The following is a 25,758-nucleotide window of genomic DNA, read 5'->3' as shown; positions in this document are numbered from 1 at the left end:
GAGTCTCCACTCAGGCTAGAGAGGGGACAAGGTGCTGTCTGCAAGAGGTTGGTGCAGCCTTGTACTTCCCCAGGACCTTTCCTACAGACACACCCTTGTCCCCTTCTCTTGGCCTTTGGGGAGAGACCCATTGGGCCTCCGTGAAAGCACCATAAAGTCCAGAGGTGATACCTGCAGGAAAGTCCACCATCTGTGTAGTCTCTGCAAGAGTTTTCCAAAGAAGGGGGGACTTGGTTTTGCTGCGACAGCCAGCCAGAACCTCCTGAGTCAAACATGCAGGCAGAAGGATGCCATGATCACAGCTCACAGCTCTCAACTCCAGTGAGCCTTAACTTTCAGGTATATCCCTCTCTGCAGAAGCGCTGCCCTTAGCACAGGCAGCAGATTTTAATGCAGAAGGGATGATCTCCACTGCTCTTCCTGTCCAGACTGCAAGACCCATGTGCCAAGCACGCTGGAAATTTCTTTCCTTGAAGTCACATCTGGGGCCACAGTGGTAAATAATAAATCATCTTCAACAGCCTAGAAGTTAGAGACAGATTAAAGAAAGGAACCAAAAGCACTCCATGCTCTCAAAGGTCTCCTGGTCACTGCTTCTGCCTGCAGCCTTGCTTATGAGGAGCCAGGCCCAGGTGTGCCGGGGTGGCACATTGTGTCGTGACAGCTTGTACTCGAGCTTGGGAGGTGACAGAAGGTGCTCTTGTTCAGGGGGGCTTTTTATCTGTCACTTCTCCCAGTGCTGATTCACTGAGTAACTAAAGATGAAAAGCCTGAGCTGTCCTAGACTGTTGTCTACTGCCTTCTGTCTAGAGAGCTCCTCTCCCCACCCACGTTCGGCTGACTGCAGAGATCTGAAGATGGGCTACGTGGTAGCTGTCATGGCATTAAGGCTTCTTCGGCACCTTTTTGTTTTGCTTTTTCACTTCTTATCAATTCCTTTCTCTGGGCTTTTATTTCCTTCTGCCAGTTTTCCCATAATTTTTGGTCTTTCCTTAATGGCATGCAGCCTGAGTCACACTGGAGTTCCAGCCTTGGCTGACCTCTTGCAGATGTGCCCCTGAGATAGTTTTAGCTCCTTTCTGCAAAAACACCCCTTTTTGGGGTGGGTGGGACAATTGCTTCGTTCAGCAGCACCCTTGAGGCCCTTCAGTGTGCTCACAATGTCCAGGAAATCTCAGATCCCAGACAGACGGGAAGCGCACTGCAAGCTAAACTGGATGCCCTTGAAGACTCTGTGAATAAGTTCCTGACTCTATCAGAGGTGGTGAATAAGCTTCAAAAAGGATTGGGAAGACACCTTCTCTTTTGGACTGCTTGCTCAAGCCACAGTGCAGTCTCTGAAGGGTTTCTCCAGTCCTGCTTCCCCAGGGCTGTCTTTGTGACTCTGTGCCACCCAGTGCCTCATGGGTTGTGCTTTTTGATTTACAATGGGGCGTCTTCTTCACTCCCCAGCACCAGCTTCCTCTGCTTCACTTCAGGGAAGGTCAACAGGCCCCACGTCCGATGGTCACTCCTTGGGCTGAGCTTTCCTTGGGAGCTGGCTTGGTGTGGCTGGTACATCTCCTGTTCCTCTGCCCCAAGATGAATGTCCAAGAATGAGAAAAAAGAGCCAATTTTTCAAAGATATTTGCCTGACCAGTGAGTCCAATTTTCAGTTTCAGAAGTGACTTGGACACTGAGAAACTGAAGTGTATGACTGGAGAGCTCAGTGCAGCCTCATGCAGAGCTGTGTCCTAAAGTTCTCCATGAGCAATTCGGGGTGCACAAATAGCCCAACACACTCCCACTTGGAGGTGTGAGCACAGGTCCCAAAAACCCAGATGCTGACCCACATTCGGTCATGGGCACTGAGGATGCCACAAGGTTTTTTGCACAGCTCAGGCCTACCCAAACTGCAGTGAAATCCAGCAAGAAATCAAGTGCCAAAGCCAGGTCAGTGTATGTCCATGATGATGTACAACTATTAAAAATCAAGGTTTTCTGCATGGAGCCTGGACCTGGACCTGGACCTGGACCTGGGCCTGGGCCTGGGCCTGGGCCTGGACCTGCCCCACCCCACCAGATGCCCAGGCTGGGAGCTGCCTGATGCTGTGCTGTGGCTGCTCCAGCCTCTTGCTGTCCTTTGCAGGAGACTGGCTGGGAGCTGAGCCACTGACATCAGACTTGACCTCTGATTCTTCTGCATTTTACTGACGTGTCTTTCAGTCCCTTCCTATTGACCACTTGCAGGTCACTGCAGGACAGTGAGATCTCATGGGTGGCATCTGAGAGCGAGGAAGGTCTGACATGTACCAGGTGCAGAGCCTGCAGCTTCACTCACAGAAAGTTGAAAAACAAATGTTAAAATGCTATAAAGATAAAGCCCTCTTAAGTTTGGAGGAAAGAGAGGTCTATTGAGAAGGGAGGGAGTGAGTTGTGGGACAGGGAGGGGAGAGCTGGGACTTCAAGAAAACTTGGGATACTGTGCAGGACTGTCCAAGGAATATCCAGAAGAAAAGATGTGAAGTGAGGGGGGGAGACAAGTCCCTGGGGCAGAAGGGTTTGACCATGCCAGGCTGGGATCCCATCGCTTCCCAGGCTCACCTGCAGCTGCAGAGGGTCACAATGCACAGGGAGCAGGTGCTGCTCACCCTGGGCGGTTCTGCAGCTCCTGCAGCACCCCTGCCCATGTCCCTGTGCTCCCCAAACCTGGCTCAGCTGGGGAGTGCTCTGGGGAGCTACTCATGGGCTGGCGCCAACGCCTGCTGGCCCTCAACTGCAGGGCACCTTCCCTGCCACCTGAGCATCGTGTGAAGGTGTAACTGGTGCCCAGGAGCTGGCACATCCCAGCCCATCAAGTGACCCAGGCCAGGATAGCCTGAGAGAGCCTCACATTTGGACAGCGTGTGAGACCCCTTCAGCCCAGCTTTCTTCTCTGTCCCTTCCTCTCTGTTAACACAGAGACTCTGCACGTGCTTTCTCTCTAACCACCCCGTGAACACCCCGTGGGTACTTCTGGGGTCAGAACGGGGAGACGCTTTCCACACCCAACGCTCGCTGTCGCCTGAGCAGCTGCTCACTGCTTTGTGGTGCCTCTTGCCAGTCTACAGAGCAGCTCCACGGAGTCTCTGAAAGTAGCAGCCAGCCCATCTCAGTCTTCCTGCCAGCTGGTGCTTCTAGCAGGTGAGAAGGAAGGAGGCAGGCAGAGCAGGACAGAGCAGGAGGGGTTTGGCTGCCTGCTTGAAGACCCAGGCCTAAAACCAGAGCTGGAACACTGATGTTGCAGGTGCCTTGTTAAAGCAAAGCAAAGAGTAAATACGCATGTAAAGCCTTTATTTTTTCCATTCATCACAATGCACTTTTTATTTCTGACCTTAGCCTCAAGAACTGTGCCAGACATGTTCTGTGATTTCTCCCCTTTTCCCCTCCAGATGTCCAAATGGATTCTTCGGACAGAGATGTTTGGAGAAACTGCCTTTGCGATTGTACATGCCAGATCCTAAGCAAAGTATGTTTGAAGACAAAAAATGCACCACACTACTTAAAACCTCCCGGGCACAGCGGTGGATGTAGAGTGGTCTAGTCAGGGCTGGCTCTTGGTGTCAGCTTTGGGTAGGGCTTAGGGCTGCAGGTAAGGGTGAAGGCTGAAAGCAGACAGATAGGAGCTGTGGAAGGGATCAGAAGGGGCCTCAGTTCAGCCTGTTTGGGTGTCATTTTGCTATCTTGTTTCTCTCTTTCTGGTTTTCTCTCTTCCGGTAGGTGTCCGATCGAATTCACAGGAGACCGGTGTCAGCATTTCGCAATGGTCAGCTTCTCCAGTATGTCTCTTTCTACTTCTCTCTCTCCTTGTTGTTGTAGCTCTGTGTCATGTCCTTAAAGCAGGTTCTTCTGTTCTCCAAGAGCCCTCTTCCTGTCTTGTGCGCTCCCAGCTCTGCTTGGTCCTAAGAGGAGCTGTGATCGTGTCCAAGAGGAGAACCGGGGCTCTTGTTATCTCCCCATCTGTTAGAATGGGCTCTGCTTTCACTTCTGATAGCACTGAATGCTGCTCGCTCCTTTCAGGCAAAGTGCAAATGAGGCCCGAGGTTATGTGGTGGGCGTGCTGTGTGAGATGAGCCTGTGCTGTGTGCGGAGCTGGGCCTGCCAGCATTGCTGTCCTGAAATGGATTGTGCTGTGCAGGGCAGGATTTGGGCATTTTCCCTGTGCTGTGCAGGGCAGGATTTGGGCATTTTCCCTGTGCTGTGCAGGGCAGGAGATGGGCATCTTCCTACCACTCCTGCGAGGGGAATGTGAAGTCTCCTTGAACCGACGGAGGAAATCACAGCGAGGGTGTGACTGTAATGAAATCACTTTACAGTCTGTGGCACAGAGGTCACGCTGGTGGCTGCCACTGCCTCGGGGCTTCCCAGCCTCACTGCCATGCAGGATACAGGATAAACCTGCCAAATGGGCATCAGACTATGCCCCTCCTGGACTCCTGTTCCTGCCTCTCCTAGGGGGCTGGAGAGCCTTGCATAGGGGATTGAGTCTGGCTACAGTGACCGATCCTCTAATGCGTTCAGTGAGTGTAAATACCCAAAGCCTTTGCACTTGGTGCTTCCCAGTTTCTGGTTTCTACTTCCTACAGGTCTCACTTATAGACATAACTAGCTCATTTTGGTCAAGGTGAATAATTTTTCTGGGTCTCTATTCAGTCAGTGTCCCAGCATCAGTGGGATCCTGGTCTGGGTAAGGACTGACCTGAAAGGAGAGGCAGTTACAGTGCAGGAAACCTGGGACCCTCCCTGTGACCCTTCCTGTGACTGTCCCTGAAACCCATCCTGCCTCCCCTCTGGCTGCTTGGACCACCACAAATGGTGGGTTTAAATAGAGGCTTTTTAAAAAGAGCCAAAAAAGAGGCTTTAATTAGTGGTAACCAGAGGAGAAATGCCTCTTCACGATGGCTCCTTGATTGCCAGAACTCCTCTCCCACTGCTCTGTGAGGAATCCTGCCGTCCTCATCCTGAAATGGCAATTTCGGGAGTCTCATTAGCACATGCTAATAGCTGGCAAGTGCTGGAATTAGACTCCCTTGCATGGAGCATACAGACAAGATGCAAATGGGCTTTGTGGGGCCCTTGGGGCAGCTCAATGTTTTTACATTGCCTTTTGTTCCAAATTGGCTCCCAAAGTAGAAACCTCCATTGATTTATCCTCCCAGACTCCAACATCCAAGCAAGCTCTTTTTGAAATCACAACCCAAAATGTTCTATTTTGATCTTTCACCTGATGCTAAAGGGTTTCCTTCCCTCTTGGAAGCCCTGGGTGCCAGGGCCCCGGCTGCAGCCAGCAGTGGGATGCTCCCCCCATGAAGCTGATTTGTAGCACGTTTCATGAGGTGGTGTCCCACAGGCTGAAACGTTATTGCTGTCATGCTGCAAAACCAAAACAGAGGTGAAAATGAGTTTTCTGTCAGGAAAATGCCTTTTGAGAGCATTAATGGCAGGAGTAAACAGCATGGGGTTTTTTTCCCCAGCTTGCAGAATCCAGCTTTTTATGGGACTGAGGAACAATGTTAGAGGAACAATGCCAGCTTTAAAACTGACACATGTACATTTCCTTACCTCAAGTCTGCTTTAACCACAGCATAGTAAGGTAAAAACAGCTTAACAATCCAGGCTACCTGTCTGAACTTGGATAAAATTCATATAAGAAGATGATTCATACATGTTTATAGCTGTTTTCACTTTCAGGTCACAGTTGGGTAATATAGATAGCAGCAGCACTGAAGAAAAGCTTGCACTGAACTTGCTGTTTTTCTGAGTAGAAACAGCATTTCACTCAAGTGTGGACCCTGCAAATGCTTACCTTCTACTTTGATCAATAATTAGGGCACAGTAGAAGTTGCTGATGTTCTATAATTCACTCAGTGCTTCATCCCATATGGGTTCTGACAGGTCAAAAGCTGAAACAGATTAAATGAGGTTCAGGCATTTCCACTGGAAATAAAATAGCTCTGTCCTGATTCATGTTTTGAGAACACTGCCAGCATTTGACAGATACTTAAATAAGGACACCTATATTGGTGTTGTTTTAAATGTATTTGGGGTATTTCAGGTTTTCAGGCCTAGATTGGATCCTCCTGATTCTTTAATATGAATATTAAGTATTACAATGACTTTTAGTAGGTATATCCCGGGGCTGAGCCAGAGTCTCTGCAGAGTGAGCTAAATTGAAGATGCTGTTCTGAAAAGATATGGCAGATACTTTGCTGAATTTGGGCCACAGATGGAGATGGTGCAGCATCCCAGCGTCGTGCCAGATGTTGTGTGCTCTCTTTTTGGGAGCAGCTTCCTACCTCTCTGGTTTAAACCCTTATTCAGGTTTTGCTCAGGTAAAAGTCCCCATGTTCTCCAGGAGTTCAGGCTGTCTTTGTCTCTTTGACAGGTAGCTCTGGAGTTCTGTTTTTCTCTGATTGCCCAAAACACCTGCTAGACCACTACAGTCATTAAGATGAAAATTAGATGTATTTAGTTAGGTTTTCTCACATGTGATGTTTCTTTATGTTGCTGTTCCAACCATATGAGCAGGTGCCTACTGCCAGCCCTCCTGGATATATACACCACTGCTTGAAAATGAAGAGAAAATGTTAAAGATGGAGGTTTTTTCCCATGTCATGCTCACACTGTTGCTATTTTCTAACAGATGGGTGCAGAGGAACTCACTAGGAATTGTATTAGTGGGGTAGCTCAGAGTCTGTCCTGACTCCATCCACACATAAGGCTGATGGATCAAGGTTAGGAGATCATATTGTTTAGGTTTTAACTGTGAGAAGAAACCCTTATAGAGGGACATTAAAGCAACATTTAAATCAGTTGAAATTTAAACTGTAGAGAATTAATAATGGCAGTGAGCAGAGGGGACAGTGGTTGTTTGCAATCACTGTGTGAAACAGAGGAATGCCCTGGCAGAGGAGAACAGAGAGAGTTATTTCCATGGGTGATGAGTCATTAAATCCTCTTACTAAAATGTTTTTCACATCAAAGTCTTCATGACTCCATGTCTCCATAGACAAACTCGTGGCAGTAGCTGTCAGGTGGCTCCTGTGGTACAGGTACCTGCAGAGCCACAGACCACAGGAGTCTCTGTCCCTGCCTTAGTGAGAACAGAACACATCAAACTCTTGTTCCACAGCCAGAATGAATCCCTGTCAATAGGATCCACGGACCATTTAGCCTCTGCAGCCAGATTTTCCTCTCTGCTGGCACACCTGGGTGAAGAGTGCAGCAATATCCAAAAGAGGCAGGAAGTCTGAGAGCTTCTGCTGGGTGCTGGAGGCTCACCCAGTGTAGAGCTGCCTCCTGGGCCCAGCTGCACAGGCACAGCTATGCCTTGTAGCTCTTCCCAGAAGACAGAACCATGTCCAAAATCATCTTTCCTTCTAAGAAACTCTTTGTTCAAAGCTGGGCTGGCACCTGTATTTCATAGCTGCCTGTTCTACATCAGATCAAGATCTACCTCTGTCTCGTCTCTTCTCTCTTCTGAATCAACTTTGCAGGTCTTTGTAAAATCCTCCTGGAGGTTTACTCATAACTTGCCAGGCTTTGGGCTGGCTGGTTGTAAAGGTTTTGTAAAACACATTGGCAGCTGTTTCAGTCCTGGTGCCGCTGAGATCCTGAGAGTTAAACGTGGTCAGCAGGAACATTTACATGTTTCCTAAGTCTGCACATTTGGATTCTTTCCACTTGTGATTTATGGAACAATTTAGAAATTTGGGATAAAGTTTTATATTTATGCTTCCCTCTTGCCTGTGGAAACGGAAACTTCATCTTAACTTTGCTGTTTATTCATCTCCACAAATAATCATCACCAATCTGGAGGACAAATGTCATACCATTCATCTTGGTTAGTGAAATATCTTCATTTTCTACTTTGTGATCCAATTAAAGTTGCAGTCCGTGGCCTGGCTGTAAACACCCTGGAACAGAGCTGACATTCATATGCAATGTCATCTAGCATATTCTCCATTTTTACACCGTATTTAATTCTTGGTTTCTTTACAAATTGAATTTTAATTCATACTTGGAGCCTTCCTACTGGTCTGCTTGGAAACAGAGAGCAGGATTTTCAGGTATCCATTGGGAGAGCAGCTTTGTCTTCAGCCTGTTCCCACAGCAGCACACGAACTGGCTCTGGTGCTGCTGGCTAAGCCATCGTGGAGCAGTGTAGGTTTATTGGGCCAGAGGCTTCTTGTTTCTCTGGAGGATGGTCCCTTTCCCCCAGCACTCACCAGGCTGTGGCCAGGGGTGTGTTGGTCACCACCACCCTGAGAGGTAGAAGTGACCCTTCTGAGGGGTGGCCTCTGGATCCTGGCTCCTCACACTGAGCTCAAGTGTCCTCGTGAGCAGAGGGATAAATGTACCGCTTCAGGCTCTTCTGGGAAGAGTCTAGATCTGAATTTTAGCTTCTCTGTTCACCTCACTTATTCAGCAGTGGTTTCCTTCCTGCTGTGACTGCAATATAAAAATGATAAGTGAAAGATTACTTCTTTATTTTACCTAACTCTCTGCTTCCTCCTCCGCCTCTCACTCATCTGACCCCCAAACCAGTATTTAGCAGCATTTTAAATTCCACAGACATTCTGCAGCTTCCCTTCAGTGACCCAGTAACTGCTGACCACTGAATTACAGGGGGATGGCTACACCTTGGTGTGGCTGGGTAATTACAGGGTGGTGGTGGTTTAGCAGGGCAGGGTTATTCCTCTCCCCTGGACACAGCACAGGTTACCCTTGGGATCTCCTAAAGCTAATGGCATGCTCATCCACAGCCCATTTGGAATACTCTGTTGTTACGTGTTTGGACTCTTGATGCTGACAAAATCAGTTTTATTGATGCAGTACTGGAGAAGGTAAATGGCCATGGAGGTTGTGGAACACTTACAGACTTTCTGTTCCTGGAGATCCCACGTGCCACCCAGCTCCCGACACACACAGTGTCCTCTGTCCCCATTGTGACCCCTGTCTTGCACTGCTCCCTGTATGCCCCGGGAAAAACCTGAATCAGAGCCCTGCAAGTGCTGCTCTTGTCAGTACAATTGATTAGCAACAAAATTATCATCAGTTTATTATCTTGCTAGTCCTCAGATGTCAATTCTCCACTTTGTTTCTTGCCTTGGAGCATGCTCTGTGTCCCAGAGAGCGTATTTTGAGGGAATAATGTGCAGTAACTAAGCATCTTATCGACATTCTTGGGCAATCTGAAGTCCAAGTGAGCACAGGCACAGTTTTCACAGCTGTTTTCTAAGGCTTTTATCCTTTTTAACCATCCTATAAATCTACAGTTCAGTGAGAGTCATCTTGCTTGAGGTGTTACTCCGACGGGAATACTTTACATTAAATGTTTTTGTCTGTTCATCTTTTAAAATAACTCCAATACATCACAGTCAGAAAGTCACTGCAGATGAAGCAAATGCAGGACTTTGTCTTTTGTCGGATGCTGAGAAACAGCATTTTCAGAAAGGTTCAAGAGGCACATTTGGAATGAGATTTTCCAAAGAAACTTGTGTCCCCAGTTCAGCTATCCTGGGGAGTCTCACAGCAGTTCAGGGTGCTCAGCTGTAGCCTCTTGCCCTGACCAGGGAGGATGTGTGGAGAGCAGACAGAAGGATGATGATGAAGGTTATGAGAAAAATGCTGTGCCAGTTTGCTCAGCCTACAGCTGCCATCTCAGGGCTGTCTCACTCTAGTTTATTTGCGTGGTAGCCTCTGGATAAATTGCTTCCAATGGAGCTTGTCCTGTGCAAGCTGGAGAGCTCTGCTGCACTCTGCAGCACTGCATCTCTCAGTTTGTCTCTGCTGGTGGGATTGATCCACTTCACTTCAGCCATCACAAAGCTTCCCTCTGCCACGAGCCTGAGGTGCAAAACACCTCCTCATTGCAGCCACCTCCATCAGCCTGGCATGAATCCCTGTCTGGAGGAGCCAGAGGACCTGCCTAGACCTCCTGCCTCCCAGCAGGCAAGCGTGCCAGGCTGGTGGTCTGACTGGGAAGGTGAGTGGGACACAGGTGGAGTGAACTGTCCCAGGACACGGGATGTGCCCACCAGGAAAGGCTGAGGGAGTTGGGATTGTTCAGCCTAAAGAGAAGCTTTGGGCTGACCTAATTGCAGCCGTCCAGTACCTGAAGGGAGATGACAAGAAAGATGGAGAGATTTAGAAGGGCCTGGAGGGACAGAACAAGGGGGAATGGCTTCAAACTGTCAGAGAGCAGGTTTAGATTGGATATTAGCAAGGAGTTCTTCCCTGTAACAGCAATGAGACACTGGCACAGGTTTCCCAGCCAGCTGGCTGTATCTGCTCCCTGAGGCTGGGGAGCCAAAAGAAGCAGCAGTTCTGACATGAGAGGGGAAGGCTCAAGCTCCCCAGGTCCTGCCCACCCCCTCTGTTCGCACAGGCATTTCTGAGTTTGCAAAAAAGTGAAAATGTGAGCAAAACCATGAAAATATTTTGAATTGCACCCATTTCTGGCTGCAGCTGTTGCAGCAAATCCTGGAACAGGGAGAAATGTGTGCATGCAGATGGACCAACAGCTGAGATTTATAGATGAAGTCTGAGGTATCTCTACATTCATTTGTCAGTGTCAGGGGAAACAGGTGTGTGCAATGGTAGGAAGACTTAGGAGTAGGTCAGGGCTGGATGTGATAACCAAGTGGTTTAGGATGGATATATTCTGTCCAGTTCTCTGCTGCTGCCCACCACATTATGTCCACGTCACTGCCACATGTACAAAATGACTGTGAAATGCACTGTAGAGTTTGCTGTTCCTTTTACACAAATGTGAGATGTGAAGCAGAGAGCAGCCAGGTTTTGTGGCCTTTAAATTATACAAGATCTTAAAGAACCCCAACTCCTCCCCTCCCCAACACCCCCCAAACATCAGCATTGTTTTGAAGAGAAGAACCTGCTTTAGAACACGTGTTTACATGTTCCATAACGATTAGTGCTAATCCCCCCCCCCACCTAAATTTTGAACAGCACTGCAAAAGAAAGCCAATATTTCTGTGCAGCAAAAAGCAGTTCCTATGGAAAATAGAGTAAATAAATCTGGACATCTCCAAGCTGCAAAAAATCTTGTGTGTATGGTGATTGGGAGCAGCAGAGCTCACTTTTGTGTATGGTGGTAAGTATGGAGAACTTTCATGTTTGTGTAAGAAAAGCTGTCTTTAGGTGAGGTCTGTACCAGGAGAATTACTAAAAAGTTGGGATACCTGTTTTGCACTGTTGATTCATTGGATAAACTCCTGTGCTCAGCACTGTCTCTGCAAGATGAACTGATGTGCTGAGTGTGAATCTGAAAGCACGTGCTCCACTTTGGGCTCTCTGCAGCACACTAAAACAGTGTGCAGAACCACGGCAGAAGTGCAGTTGGGAAGGCCACAGGCTTGAGGGAAGCTTTCAGTGCAATCTGCACTTTTAGATGCACTGCCTTGCCCAGGCACCTCATCCCTCGCAGCATCCGTGGTTCGCGGCAGCTCCAGGCTGCCCGGGGCAGGGCTGGCAGGGCCAGGGGCTGGAGGGGCTGAGCTGCCAGGGCTGCTGTGCCCCTGGGCCAGGTGTGAGGGTGTGGGCAGCAGGACGGTGCTGGCGAGCCCCAGGCCCCAGCAGGAGCCCTCACACCCCTGTGCCCAGCGCTCCTCCCAGGAGCACAGTCCCCGGGCACACTGGGGCGTGGGAGACTGGCCAGGGCAGATTTGCCCTGTGGAAAGGGAATGAATGGTTTCTACCAGGCTCATGCAGTCTCTATGTGTTTTGACCTGTCAGGAGTTGTTTCAGAACAAGTGTACCTTTCCTAGTTTGTTTTTTTTTTTTTTTTTTCCTGCCTAAACAGTGAATTCCATATCAGGTACTAACAAACATGGCTCATCTCAAAAGAATTCATAATTAACTGAAAGAATTCATAATTAACTTCCACTGCAATTTGTTTGGGTCTTTCTTTGCATAACATGTGAGTTGTGGTGGGGGTTTGAAATGCTCTGAAGCGTACAGTGTCTCTGTGTGAGTGCTGCTGAGCCTACCAAAAGCTAACCTGCTGTAACTGCACAGTGTGTGTGTTTGTATTTTAGAGTTCTCTGACAGACCTGTTTTTCTTTTTCTCTTTCTCTTCCTTGTCTTCTTTCTGCATTGGCAGAGCATCTTGGATTTGAATTAAAGGGTATGGAACAACCATTCATTTATTAATCAGAAGCCATTAAGAGCTTCCCACATTATATTTATGGCTTTAATGGGATGATTAAAAAATCAGCTATTCTGTTCTCTTCCCTGGCACCAAGATAGATGTTTGGATTGAAAAAAACCACCAAAACATCAACCAAAACCAAAGCAAAGCAAAGCACAAATTCTAAATGCAAACCTATAAAAATGCACGTGTATTTTTAGCAGCACTTTTTTCTTTGTTCCAAGCAGCGGCGTGGTGTGCGTGGCATGACTGGGATGTTACGATTGCCATACGTCTCCATTCAACATGCTTTTGTGTATTTAACTGAAAAGCTGGAGTCTGTGTCCATCCAAAAGGTTGCCTTGGGGAACGGGCAGGCATTCCAGGAATGGGAAGACAAGTTCTAGAACTATCAGGGCTTTTCTAGGAACTGCCATCCCGGACACACTAACCTCCACCGGATCCTGCAAAGAGTCAAGATGGGCTTTGCCGTTCCTCCTCCCAAAATCTAGCAGCTCATTTTGGTCTTTGAGCAGGATGAAATTGTTCCAAGAAAGATGGCATGAGACAAGTTAGTCTAGAAAATTATCCCAAGGAAGTCAGTAGCTGCCCATGGGAGTGGAGGGTGTAATGCTGAGCACCCCGGTGGCAAGCTTGGGAAAACACTGCAGTAAGTCAAATGCTTTTAAAAATATCCCCTTTGGGCATTTACCTGCTCCTGCCCAGTTGCTCATAACCATATTATTTTCCTTCCATTCTCCTCAGTCTGGTCTTAGATATAGATCAAGTTATCCTTTGAATAAGTAGTGGGGAAATCAAATCCTTGAGGCAAGGTTTCCCTGGAGTGTACAAACCAAGAGCAGGGAGGGCTGCTCAGGTGGGAGCAGAGAGATTGGGCAACCTGGGATGGTGGAAGGTGCCCCTGCCCATGGCAGGGGGGTTGGAACAAGATGAGCTTTGAGATGCCTTCCAACCCAAACCCTCCTAGGATTCTGTGATGATTCCAGGATTGATCACTTAAAAGCATTGACCTGGCAGTGTCAGCTAGAGCAGATCTTCACATGAGGATTCAATTCCCTTTGCTAGAGGTATGGGGACACCAGTATTTCAGCTGAGGATCCTAACTTGCCTTCTGAGGTCCCTGAGATGGAGAGACATTCCCTAACTGAGGCTGGAGAAATCTATCTCCTCTAGGTTTTGCATGCCTGATCCCCCAGGACTGGAGTGCAACCCCCAGCAGTCCTTCCCCGATGCAGAAAATGTGTGAATTTTGTAGTCAGGGCGCTTCAGAGAAAGCGGTGCTGCTAATGCTAATACACTTAAACGAACTTTAAAACGGAGGATTTTTGACATCCCTTTTTTGTTGACCTCTTGTCCTTCTCCTCATCCATTCTCAATGTCACCACAGAACCGCACACATCCTGTTCCCAGTCTGAAGCCGTCTCTCCTCTGTCATTCGTCTGTCACTGTCATGCCTTGCTGGGACACCGTGGCTGGACTGTGACTGTTGGCATTGTGTGGCACCCCATGGTTTGTTCATAGCTGTAAAGTGCTGTAAAGTGCCGATGCTGCTGCTGCTGAAGACGTGGTGTTTGTAGAGCGTAGAGACACAAACAGACGAGCCCTGCTCTGGGAACTCACCTGCCCAAATACAAAGTTGCAGCGTGCACTCTGTTCTTTCCTTTCTGTTGTTGTTGAGATGGTTTTGTGCAGCATGAAGATACTGTTATTGAGCATCAACTTTAATGAGATGGTGGGAGCCAAGCTAAATTACTATCAGCAGATCATTCAAGTTTTAGTTTGCAGCAGTGATGCACAGCCTCACACTTCACTGCTTCACATAGCAGAGCTGTCAGCTCGAGACAGAGAGGCCAAATCTGCATTGCTGACCAACTGAAACATTCCCCGTGCAATTCAGGTGAAGGTTCAGGACAGTCAGACACGCCAGAGTCAGGGTCTCATACCGACATGATCACCAGAACAAAGGCTGGGATTTGAGCCTTGGCCAAAGAATTTTGTCCTGTTATAGGTAAAAAAACCCCAACTCAAACAACCAACAACAACAACAAAAAACCCAAACCAAAATAACCCCCCGTAGTTTTAATGTCTTTGCTCTTTCTTCCTCCTCCACGATTCAAAGGGCATGATTTATACTTAGGGAAAAAAGTCTTTGTAGCAAAAAACACTGCTGGTGAAGAATCTTTGGAAAAATTGGCTTGATGGATGAGTCCATGCTGAAAAGTGACCTCCCTCCCAGCCTTTTTGGGTTTTTTTGTTAGTTTTTGCCCAGTGCCATCCATAACCAGGATGTGATCCCAGCTGGTTTTCCTAATTTATGTAAAATCTCTAAAACTCCTGTCTGAAGGAGAGAGCTGTACAGCTGTAATCCGGGTCCCAAAAATGTGCAAGAGTGAGAAAACGTCTGCCATGGTTGTGATGCCTGGAATAGGGCACCCATACAAAAGAAACATGTCATTGAAGGAGAAGTTTCGCCCCAGAGTGTGTTCTTCCCCCATTCCAGCTCCACCTGGTGCCTTGTAGGGGAAAAAAAAGACCCACAAGAATGCTTTGTTTATTGTATTTTGCATCTTCATGCCAGGGTTGTCTTACTTCCCAGCCCTTGTTCACCAAACCTTTCTCCATTCCCATTTTGAGAGTTAGAAAGAGGTAGCACATTTTTCCTAGCACCTTTTTTTCTCCAAAAATGCTTTTTCCAACCTAGAAAGGCAAGCTGAAATTGTTCTAAATATGCAGTTGTCTGGAATGTTTCCTTGCTTCCCGCTCACTTTTTTTCCCTGAAGTCCAGTCCCAGGGGTTTCTGGGACCAGACCTGTTTCTCTTCTGGTTTTGTATTTGAGTGTTTGGTAGCACAGGGGTATCACGTGGTCTGTTCAAGGCATTTTGAGTGGTGTGGTAAAGCACACTGAGCACATTCAACCATGGCATGACCTTTACTGCCTAATCTAGATGAAAAAAAAATTTCAATGAATATTAAAGAAGGCACAAACCCCAATAACTTTAACACTAACACATAGTGTGGGGGCATGAGGACATCGTTCATAGCTGCTGAACTGAAACACTCCTGGCAGCTCGGCACTGAATCCTTCTCTCAGTCATCCAGCTGGAGAACCAAATTGCCTCTGCTGCTCTCAGTGGAGCTTGCTGGATGTCACATCTGCTCTGCTGTAGCCATGGAGGAAGAGGTGTCCTTGCCATGGTGTTGCTGCCTAGGTGCAGTACAGTTACACTCCAAGCGAGATCCAAGCATTTCCTGGGAGCTCTGGTTGATGGGAATCAATCACCTCACTTCCAGCACGGTCTGGGTTTTGATGCAAGTGACTGGCTCTTCTGGTTTGAAAGGTAGCCCGTGACACATGCTGGTATTTGAGAGAGGCAGCAGCAAGCTGCTTACGTTTTGTGTGTGCCTCTGAGTTACCTGGTGCAATGGAATCAATCGCCTCCTAGGCTTTCATTAAAAATCCATAACTGGTTCCTACAGTTTGATTACTCCACTCCCTTTTTTTCTTTGCCTGACACGCTATCACTTTTCCATCCTCATGCTGCTTTTTGACTGTTCCAGGATGTCCCTTTCAGCACCTACATGCTTTGGGGCCTGTTGCTCGGTGGTCCTCCCACACCACCCAGCTCCAGGGCATGCAGCTGCTGCAAGGCACGGGCATCCTGAGCCGGGCAGAGCAGAGCCTGTGATAAGGGATCACAGGACGTGTGTGCTCATGGTGAGTGGGGCATGCTCCAGGGCTTCTGTGCTAGGTGACCAAGGCACCGGAAAGGGGTGGATCTGCTGGAAGGGAGAGGAGATTTTTGGGGCTTTTTGAGATTAGTCACTGTGGGAAAAGAAGGGAAGGTGAGAAGTGTGAGTGCAGAAGGGGTGAGCTACCGAGTGAGAGAGGGCAAAGGCACAGGGAGACACAAAGAGTCTTTTGAGGGGTGAGTAAGGTTGGGCCAGCTGGGCTCAGGCCTGGGGCAGCCATTAGATGGGCAGTGGATTGGTAGGAGGTCTGCCCAAGCCCTGTCCTCTGTCTCACCCCACGCAGTGCTGGTTCCTGTGCAGCCAGACGCAGCCCTGGTGCTGGAGCCCATCGGTAACCGGTTCCTTTCTCTCCATTTGCAGAAGCAGAAGAGCTCTACCAGAAGAGGGTTTTAACCATCACGGGAATCTGTGTTGCCTTGCTTGTGGTGGGCATCGTCTGTGTGGTAGCTTACTGTAAAACCAAGTGAGTATGGGGGGCTGGCAGGCAAGAACTGGCCAGAGGTTAGTGAGTGGCAGTGTTCATGTTCCACACTTTCGTGCTTTTCACCCAAATGCAATTTTCAGGAGATGATGTGCTGTGGTACCCCCAGGAAGGTCTCATGCAGGAGGCTGGTGAAGCTGTCTACCAGGCTGTGTCTCAATAGGATGTTTTCCTGGCACCATTTGCTTATCCCCTGGAACAGCATCAGTTGGCCCAGCCAGGTGATGCTGTGTTACAGGCAAAAGCTGGCCCCCAAGCCAGCAGCTCAGCTTCTGCCAGCAGAAGCACACTGGGCTGTTGTTCAGGAGCTGTGGGCTCAGCTAGGTACATTGCAGGGACTTTTGGAGCAATTCTAATGGAACAGGAGACTTGGGAACCTCTTTTATGGTCAGCCTTCCCTGCCTGGACAGCAGTTTTCGCTCTACTCTGCCTGCACCTCAGTTCAGGGTGCCCCTGGGACTCTGTGGGTCTCATGGAGCAGTGTCCCACCATGGGCATGGGTAGGCTTTGGCACTTTGTCCTTAATGCAGGACAGGTCAAGTGCTTTGTCACCAAGGCCAAGTCAGGACTCCCCCTTTTCCTTCTCTCCACTCTTCTCCTCTGCTGCCAGCTGGCTCTGCTGCATTGTACTGGGCCTTGTCTTGAAAAGGGGACCCTGGACCCAGCTTCCCAAATTGTCCATGATAAGAGAAGTTCACCTTTTGTTCAGAAAGGCAGTAGGAGGTGTTAAGTGTTGCACGCTTTGTTTCTTGTTGTTTGCAACTTTCCGCAAACACCATTGGAACATTCACATGTCCAAGATTTGCCTTTTCTTTCATCTCTGGGGGCAGAGAGCCCCATGAGAGAAGTGTTCCTAATAGATTTTTTCTGTTCTAAAGGAAACAAAGAAAACAAATGCATAACCACTTGCGGCAGAACATGTGTCCTGCTCATCAAAACCGGAGCCTTGCGAACGGGCCAAGCCATCCACGTTTGGATCCTGAGGAAATCCAAATGGCTGATGTAAGACCCTTTGTCTCCATCTCCCTGCATGCTGCTGAGGGGCTCTTTTCCACCAGGGATTTGACGTGGATGTGTATCCTTACACACCTGCGTGCGTATGTGTGAGGAGAAAAACACAAACAAACTTGGGCAAAAAGATAAGATAGACATGCATAGAAACATTTCCAAAACCAACCTCTGAAGGGAAATGTGATTTTGCTTTGAAGTACAGGATGAGATTCGGACATTTGGGATAGGCTTGTTTTGATTAACCAAGTGTGACCCTGATTTCCACTAGGAGAGATGTTCCCAGTGTTTCCTGTTTATTATGCTATCCTGTCAAGTCCCACTTTGCGGGATGACAAATGGGATCAGCGCGGCAGTGACCAGAGACACCGTGGTGAAGCACATCGTGGTGATGTGGTCAGCTGTCCATCAGCCCACCTGCCCACGCCAAGGGTTCTGTCCTGGGCAAGGTGGCGAGTGCTGGTGGGATGCCACTGTCACACCAATGAGAACAATTTAAGTCTCTTTAGGACAGGATCCAGAGGGCAGTTCGGCCACTCTTGTGACTTCAGTTGCATGAGATTCCCATCAAACCCCGTGAACTCAACAGGGCCATCAGTGGGCCTAAGTGCCTTGCTGAACCAGGGCCTTGAAAGGGGTCAGAAAAAGGGACGGGGGAGGCAGAGCCAAACAAGAAGAAGTACTGTTAGAAATGAGTCCAATGAATCACCTGCAGGCTCTGTTGGGTCACCCTTTGGGTGTTAAAATTCAGCTAGGTTGGATCTCAGCCATGAAGGATGGGGGAAAGGGAGTTCTAAGAACCACAGCCCTCTGGTCCCATAGTACTGACTCTCCCAGAGAGCTTAGTGTCCCTGTGAAAAGCAGGACTGGCTGTTAGATGAAGGAGTATCTCAGATAAATATTTGGATCACATCTGGTGTTTCTCTAGGACTCACCTGTGACAGATTTCACGTTGTTCTCTTTTTGCTGGTACTCGGTCAGGTGCCTGCTGTGGGCAGAGAGGTGTCTCTGCTCAGTAGCTACACGTGGTACCACTGTCCTCTGGGGAACCCCCTGGCTCTCCAGACCCTTCTGCAGTCCCTGGACCACAGCCCTCTTCCAGTGTTCAAAGTGAAGGGGCACAGAAGAGCCTCCACTCTCCTTGTCCCCTCCCGTAGGGTGCAGACCTTCTGGGTTCACTCAGTCCTCACCTGATTTCATCAGAAATAATCAGGCCACTTAATTTTTCTTCAGCAGCAGGTGGCTTCACAGACGGGTGGCTGATCTGTGTGGTTCTTCATATTTTGCAGTATATTTCTAAGAATGTTTCTGCCACTGAGCATGTGATCCGAAGGGAAACAGAGACAACCTTTTCGGGAAGTCACTCCTGCTCCCCATCTCACCACTGCTCCACAGCCACTCCAACGTCCAGCCAGAGGTGATGTATACCATTTTCTCTGGATCTTTCTCCTGCTATTTGCCATAGGATGGTGTGAGATTCTAAGGTTTTCCTTTCACTTCCCTTTCTGTTTTCACTTGGTGTTTGGCTCTGTAGTGGCATACAGGCCATGTCCACCCTGCAGGACTTTGCAGGCACAGCTGGTTAGTGAGAGGTATGGAAAAGTGTGTTCCTTGACCTGCAGGGAGGTGCCAGCAGGATCCTGCAGCACTGACAGAGCTGGAAAACAGGAGGAAATGAACCTGTGCTTCCATGCTTTGCACAGACCCAAACGGGAGGATGCATGTAGGAAAGGTTTTGCAGGTTTGTGTTTGCAGCCACACTGGACATCTGAAATACTTCATTAAGCACACACAGGTTATCTGTTTCATATTTAAAACGTATTTGCCTTGTGGGAGACAAAGTACACAAAACACCACAAAATGTTTTGATCGGTTCCTCAGAGTCAGGGTCTGACTTGGAAGTCACAGGTTTCAACCAGAAAGAAAATGCTCTTGTGCAATTTATCAGCCTCAGGTGGTGGCACCTCTTTCACTGGAAGTCATTCTGAAGCTTTTGGGAAAAGTGAGTCTAGCAGGAAAGTACCAATCATGCTTGTGACACAGGATGAGACATATTTTTTGTTTTCATTTCAAAATAACCATTGGGGAAAGAACAGCACAGCTTGGAACCTGGATCTTCTCAAGGTTTTTGAGAACATTTAAATTGCAGATGGATTTCCCTATTTTTATCATGTCCAGAAGAGTTCTTCAAATGGCCTAAAGAAAGTCCTGTGTTGTTTTGAGTTTGGATGTTCCAGTTCCTCCTCTTAGACAGCTCTTGTGCTTCTTCCAGAGACTGGTTTTCCTTGGAGATCACTTGCCTTTGATACAAGTGGCTCACATCCTTCATTAGCCTGATGGGGTTGTCTCCACTCATGCAGGAATGCAGGAATTCTTCCAGCTAAAGCTCATAGATGGCTCCAGGCAGGTTTCCTTAGGGTCCAGGCATTCCTCAGGGTTGAGCAAGTACTCTCAGTTACAATGGGCATGATCAACTTCAGATGTTGAACTTGGGTTTTCAGGTGAATTCCTCCCCAGATTCCTCTGGCTATACCCACAGCAAGTAGAGAGGGAGCCAGGGATGACTTGATGCGCTGGGAATGACTCCTTTTCCCAGGGAAATCCCACTCCTTGTGAGCTAGATGATACGTTTTCCAGGTTTTTGTGCATTCATACTCTTCAGCCCAGCCCTGGTTAGGTGTGTGCGAGCTTAAGCCAGGTGCACAGAGGCTCCTGTGCCTGCAGAGCTGCACCTTGCTGGCCTTCCATACTCACTTCAAAGGCCTGGGCCATCCCTGGGCACCTTCTGAAGATGCAAAGGTGTGTCTGGAGGGCAGCATTAGCTCATGACAGCTGTAGGGAGGAACCTACCTTGTGTAGCTTCTGGTCCTGGCTACCTGCCACCTCATTTTCCTGAGTCAAGTGCAGCAAGCAGGTGCTTCTTGAAGTCACGCCAGAAGCAAACTACTGGCATAATCAGGCTCCATTTTAGTCCATCAGCGCCTCTAATGAGGACGCTGTTTGAAGTTATAAATGAGCATGTGCCTGGAGCCATCAATAATTAACAAGTTCTTGGGAAGTCTTAATGAGGGCTGCTCTCCTCTGTAAACCCCCACCCAAAAGTCTTCCACCCACACAGCTCCATCTGGCGCAGTTTGGGCGTTCAGAGGGGTTGCTCTAATGGATCATGTATTTCTGCAATGGTGGGGGTCAGCGTGGTGGCCGTGGCAGCAGTGGGACCCCAGCGTGCAGGTGGCCCCGCGTGTCCCCGGTGAGTCCTTGTGGGATGTCCTCCTTGCACCAAGACTGGGGCAGGTGGGGCTCCAACTGCTCAGCACATCATAGTCTTTGTCTAGCACCTTGAAAGTGTTTTGCTGCCAGAATCTTTGGTAGACTTTGCTCTGCTAATTTTGAGTGGCTTCTCCTGGCTCCTCTCTGGTAGTGATTCCAAAGGGGCTGTCACTTGGCAGTGCAGGTGGCACATTTGAAGGAACTTGGCTGACTTGCCTTGGCATAGCCAATGTGTTGTTCCACACCCAGAACACTTTGCAAGCACAAAGCAGAATTGCCCTGGCCTCTCTCCAGAGGCTGTCCCATCCTCCTCCCAGCCTTTTATGCAGTGGTGGGATAAATACCTGCTATTGCATTGGTTTACTTTCTTTGTCCTCTAATGGCATCTCCCAGAAGGAGCAAAGAAAGGCAAATCAAAGGTAGGGTTGGGAATCTGGGCATCCCTGGCCAGATGTATCCTAATGAGAGAGAGAGAGAGAAGGGGGACCCCAGTGCAGAGGTGCAGAGCTGAGCGTGAGCAGGTCAAAGAGCTGACCTGTGTGCAGGTCTTTGGAGACGAGCTGGGTGGGGATTCCTTGCTCACTGTCCATACGGGCTTTGCTCCACAGACACGAAAGCCACACCTGGAGCTTGGAGCGAACAGAGAGTCTGACTTCAGATTCCCAGTCTGGGATAGTGCTGTCCTCAGTGGGAACCAGTAAATGCAACAGCCCTGCGTGCGTGGAGGCACGGGCTCGCCGCGGGGCCACCTTCTGCATCGAGGACCAGCGGAGGCCCGCGACGCAGTACCGCGACTCGGTGGATTCCCTGCGGGACTCACCCCACAGCGAGAGGTCAGACCCCACTGCTTGGTGCCACCACAGCACAGCAGAGGCAAGCCATGCCTCTGTGCCAAACCCAAAAACGTTTGCCTTTGCCAGCCCTAGAGCAGCAGTGCCATGGTAGAATTGGGGAAACTTCAGCTCTGGTCCTACCAGAGGAAGCCACTACGCCAGGAGGCCGCTCTGGTCAGGGCAGCAGCCAGCTCTGCACCCTGCTGGCAATGTAGGTTTGGAGCACAGGGATGACAGGAGTGGAATATGCCTGGCTGCAGTCAGCAACTGAGAGAACACCCTGGGTAGCTCCAGCAGGGTCTGGCCCTCAGGTACCTGGGGAAAAGGTGTCTGTCCTCAGCACAGTCCTGGATGGCCAGGTGAGAGGGTGCTGCATGTGGGCACAGCCCTGGGACAGGACTCGGTATGACCCAGCTTTCCAAGGAACACAGCTGCAGAGCTGAGACACCAGCAGAGGCAGTAACAGTTGTCCTCTCCCCAGTCTGGTTCCTCATGGAGCGGAAGCACATCTCCACCCTTGCTCCAGCCCTTTGCAGGTAGCCATGAGTGACTCTTGGTGGCCACATGGTCGCTTTTGGGCAGTTACCCTTCAAGGCAGTGGAACTTGTCCATGGGGCAGAGGAGAAAGGCAGCATCTCCTGCTCTCATTCCTGTTGCTGGTCCATTCAGGCAGGCTGACCCAGCTCCTATGGAGATCTCATACATCACAAAACACAAGGGTAAAATGGCCCAGGATGAGTGAGGGAGCCTGGGCAGGTGGAACTGGGCAGAGACACCATTGGGAATGTCAAGAGGAAATAAGATCTGCTCCTTAGAAAGAGGTGATGCTGAAGGAAGGGCTGTTTGGAGAGGGGCTAGACCAGACCAGTGAGTGACCACACTGATGTTTTCACTAGAGTAGATGAAAGTGGTAGGTGGCTTCTTGAGACACAAGATTTTTGCTAAGTCAGAGAAAGCAATGCCCAGGGTTTCCCCATCTGCGGCCTGAGCAGGGGGAGGGAATTCCAGGGACCTTCCTCAGAGACATGCCTGGCAGCTCCAGAGGGAACAGAAAGCAGCTGTCAGGCAGATGAGAGGCAGTGAAGCCGTGACTCAGCCCGCTGGGAGATGCTGCGGGGTTTGCAGCGATGCAGAGTGGGAATTGTGCACCGAGTCCCTCGGGAGAAGCAGCTTGGGGATGTTCAGCACATGCTGCCCAAGTGCCCATTGAAGCCAGCAGCTCACCCTCCCTCGGCACAGCAGTGCGAGGTCCCTCCACGAGCAGGTTCACTGGAGGCCTCGTGGGTCCCTGGGCCAGGTGCTCAGCCCGGCGCGGGCTCAGCTGGTGTTTTTTGGGGTTGTTCGGTGTCTGAACAGAGGCGTTGCTTTTCCAGGTACGTGTCGGCCCTGACCACACCAGCACGCCTGTCGCCTGTTGACTTCCACTACTCGATGACCACGCAGGTGCCCACCTTCGAGATCACCTCCCCGAACTCGGCGCACGCCGTGTCCCTGCCGCCGGCGGCCCCCATCAGCTTCCGCGTGGAGGAGCAGCAGCCCCTCCTGCGGCGGTACCAGCTCCCCTTCCAGGACACGCAGAGGTACGACAGCTACTACCAAAGGAAGACCTACCTAAACGACAGCATGGGGAGCCTGCCCTCCAGCCCCTTCCGCATCACAGAGGACGACGAGTACGAGACGACGCAGGAGTATGTCACAGCGCTAGAGCAGCCAAAGAAAACAGCCAGCAGCAACAGGCGGTGGAAAAAATCCAAACTGAACGGGCACATCCCTCACAGAGCCAGAGCCGTCCGGGACTCCTTCTCCTTGAGCAGCGCCTCTTACAGCGAGTCTGACGAGGAGCTGGTGGCCGAGAGCACGCCGTTCCTAAGCACTCAGAACAATGAGGCGGCGCACACGGAGTCGCCGCCGCTGCACCGGCCGGGCGACAGCCGGACTCACTACTCGTGCCGCGGGCACAGCGCGCACGGCGACGGCGGCCGCGGCAGCCTCAAAGCGGACCCCGACCCTCTCTAGGCTCCTCCCGCTGCTCCCGCAGCCGTAACCCGCACGGAGGAGGCCGAGAGGAGGGAGGCGAGACGAGACAAAACAAAAACACAAAACAAAACAAATAAATATTTTTATTTTATATAAAAGAGGGGAAAAAACCCAAAAAATATAACAAATAAAAATGTTTTATTTTCATTTTAGCAAAGTTGTCTTATAATAGCTAACGACAATGACTTTTTTATAGGGAATCTCTATTTATATGTAATGTCTTGATTTACAGCTTCCGAGAAAAAAAAAGTAAAAAAAAAAAAAAAAAAAAAAAAAAGAAGAAGAAGAAGAGAAAACAAACAATAAAGTTGAAAAAAAGTGGGCCAATTTTTGACTACTTAAAAATAGAAAACAAAACTATCGTGGTGCCTTTTGCTGTATGCTAGTGCTGGGATTCATGCCGAGGATTCTGTTTCAGTAGCATTTTTAAGATCATAGATTTTTGTTTGGGAGACAACCTGTCAAAAGGGCGCTCTTCTGTTGGAAGAAAACAGCCTTGCCACTTTGCCCCGTACCCTGCTATTAATGGTCTTATTCTTTAAAGTATTGTTTAAACACACATTAAGGACATGAGTGGGAGCATTTCCATTATCATGTCTAACGAGGATGTGTCTTGCCCTGTAAACTACTTGTATTTTCACTTAAATCAGGAGAAAAAGAAACCCAACAGCACCGTGCTGAAATGCAGAAATAACGTTTCTTTTGCCACACAGGTAGAAAGAGAAAACCAAATGGCGCAGCAGCAGCAGCCCTTACAATACAGCTCTCAACCTTTGGCCATCTCACCGGTGGGTCTGGAGCGGGGCTGGCACAGGTTCGTGGTGAAGCGAGGCAGACACCCCTGTGACCACGGTGGGTCACACCCGTCACGTACCCTTGAATCCGGGTCGCTGAGCCTGCCCTGGCAGCCGGCCCCGCGCGGTGGTCCCGGCGGGCGAGGGCTCGTTCGGCCGCGGTGCCCGTGGCCACATGGCCGCCCCACCGCCGTGCTGGCCGCGGCCTCCCCTCGGCTGAGCGGCGCAGCGTTGGCCGTGGGGCTGCCGGAGCTGCGGTGTCCTGCGTGACGCCCTTGGCCGGGGTGCCGGGGGACAGCCCCACGGCGGTGCCATGGCGCGGACGGCCGCGTGTCACCCTGGACACAGAGCCGGGAGGTCGCCGGCCACGCTGCCGCAGGGGTCAGTAGGACCCCGAGCGCTTTGGGCTCCTCTTGTGGCCCCTGCCTTGGCCGGGCAGGGCCGTGCGTGGGGCAGCCCAGCGAGCGGATTCTCCCGTACGGCCGTGCCACGTGTTGTAAAGACAGTTGTTACCGTCACGTCCTGCCATCGATGAGGGACGTCGCGTTCCCAAACTCGGAGCAGCTCTGGCCATCGGCTCTGTGGTGCAAAGAGACAGTCCTGCGTGTCCAGGAGGCAGAGCATCCCCCGTGGAAGTGCCCCCCTCTCCTCAGTTCTCTGCAGCAAACCTGTTTACATTGTAGCCTGACTTTTTTCTTTTTATATTTTTACTTCTGCATGTCCTTTGCATTTCAGATACTGTAGATTGGATGCATGGTGAAGCTGTGACTGAGAAGATAATACAACAATTGACAGTGTATTATTTCATTTAACTTTTAGCAATAAAGTAACTAAACCCTCTATTCCTCACCCATGATGGGGTCAGATAGAAAACTCTGCTAATTTGTCATAAGATGATTGTCAAAGTTTGCTCTGGATTGTCTGAATGTCAGAACTCTTGACTGTTTAACACTTGAACATTTTTTATATTATAAATAAAATAAGAAATAACAAGCTGTGGGCTGCATTAATCTCAGGCCCTTTGGGGGGCAAATGGGGAGCTGTGACAGGCACCATAGACAGAATCACAGACTGGTTGAGGCTGGAAGAGACTTCTTCCACATTTCCTGCTCCACCAGGAGCTCCACCAGCTCACTCAGAGTCAGCTGCCCAGGCCTGTGCCCAGTCAGGGTTTGAGTATCTCCAGGGATGGCAGTACCACAACTGCTTTGGGTAACCTCTGCCAGTGTTCGGTCCCTCTCAAAGCAAAAAGGTGTCTTCTTGTCTTCGACTGGATTTGCTATTTTTTAATTTGGGCCCTTTGCCTCATGTCCTGGACACTGCTGAGAGGAGTCCAGTTCCCTCTTTTTCACTGCCATCCATTTATACACATGGATAAGGCACCCCTGAGCCTT

General features: G+C 49.6%; 1 protein-coding gene across 4 annotated transcripts in view; it reads left to right on the top strand.

Annotated features, from left to right (window-relative positions):
- NRG2 (neuregulin 2) overlaps nucleotides 1–25,357 on the top strand; it is a 156,675-nt gene extending 131,318 nt beyond the window's left edge. For 2 of the 4 annotated variants that reach the window (XM_048320284.1, XM_048320285.1), the window contains 7 exons: nucleotides 3,739–3,797; nucleotides 12,143–12,166; nucleotides 16,302–16,404; nucleotides 17,301–17,424; nucleotides 18,720–18,847; nucleotides 21,309–21,533; nucleotides 22,907–25,357. In XM_048320284.1, coding sequence (XP_048176241.1) covers nucleotides 3,739–3,797; nucleotides 12,143–12,166; nucleotides 16,302–16,404; nucleotides 17,301–17,424; nucleotides 18,720–18,847; nucleotides 21,309–21,533; nucleotides 22,907–23,549 — 1,306 coding nt within the window. In that variant the 3' untranslated portion in view covers nucleotides 23,550–25,357. Of the gene's footprint in view, nucleotides 1–3,410; nucleotides 3,488–3,738; nucleotides 3,798–12,142; nucleotides 12,167–16,301; nucleotides 16,405–17,300; nucleotides 17,425–18,719; nucleotides 18,848–21,308; nucleotides 21,534–22,906 lie in introns of all 4 variants that reach the window. The other 2 variants (XM_048320282.1, XM_048320281.1) reach the window with 2 other exon arrangements.
- The last annotated feature ends 401 nt before the right edge of the window (nucleotides 25,358–25,758 follow it).

This window comes from Corvus hawaiiensis, chromosome 15 (genome assembly GCF_020740725.1).
Source record: "Corvus hawaiiensis isolate bCorHaw1 chromosome 15, bCorHaw1.pri.cur, whole genome shotgun sequence".
Classification (NCBI taxonomy): Eukaryota; Metazoa; Chordata; class Aves; order Passeriformes; family Corvidae; genus Corvus; species Corvus hawaiiensis.
Note: the sequence above shows the minus strand (reverse complement) of the source record. Positions and strands in the feature narration are given on the sequence as shown.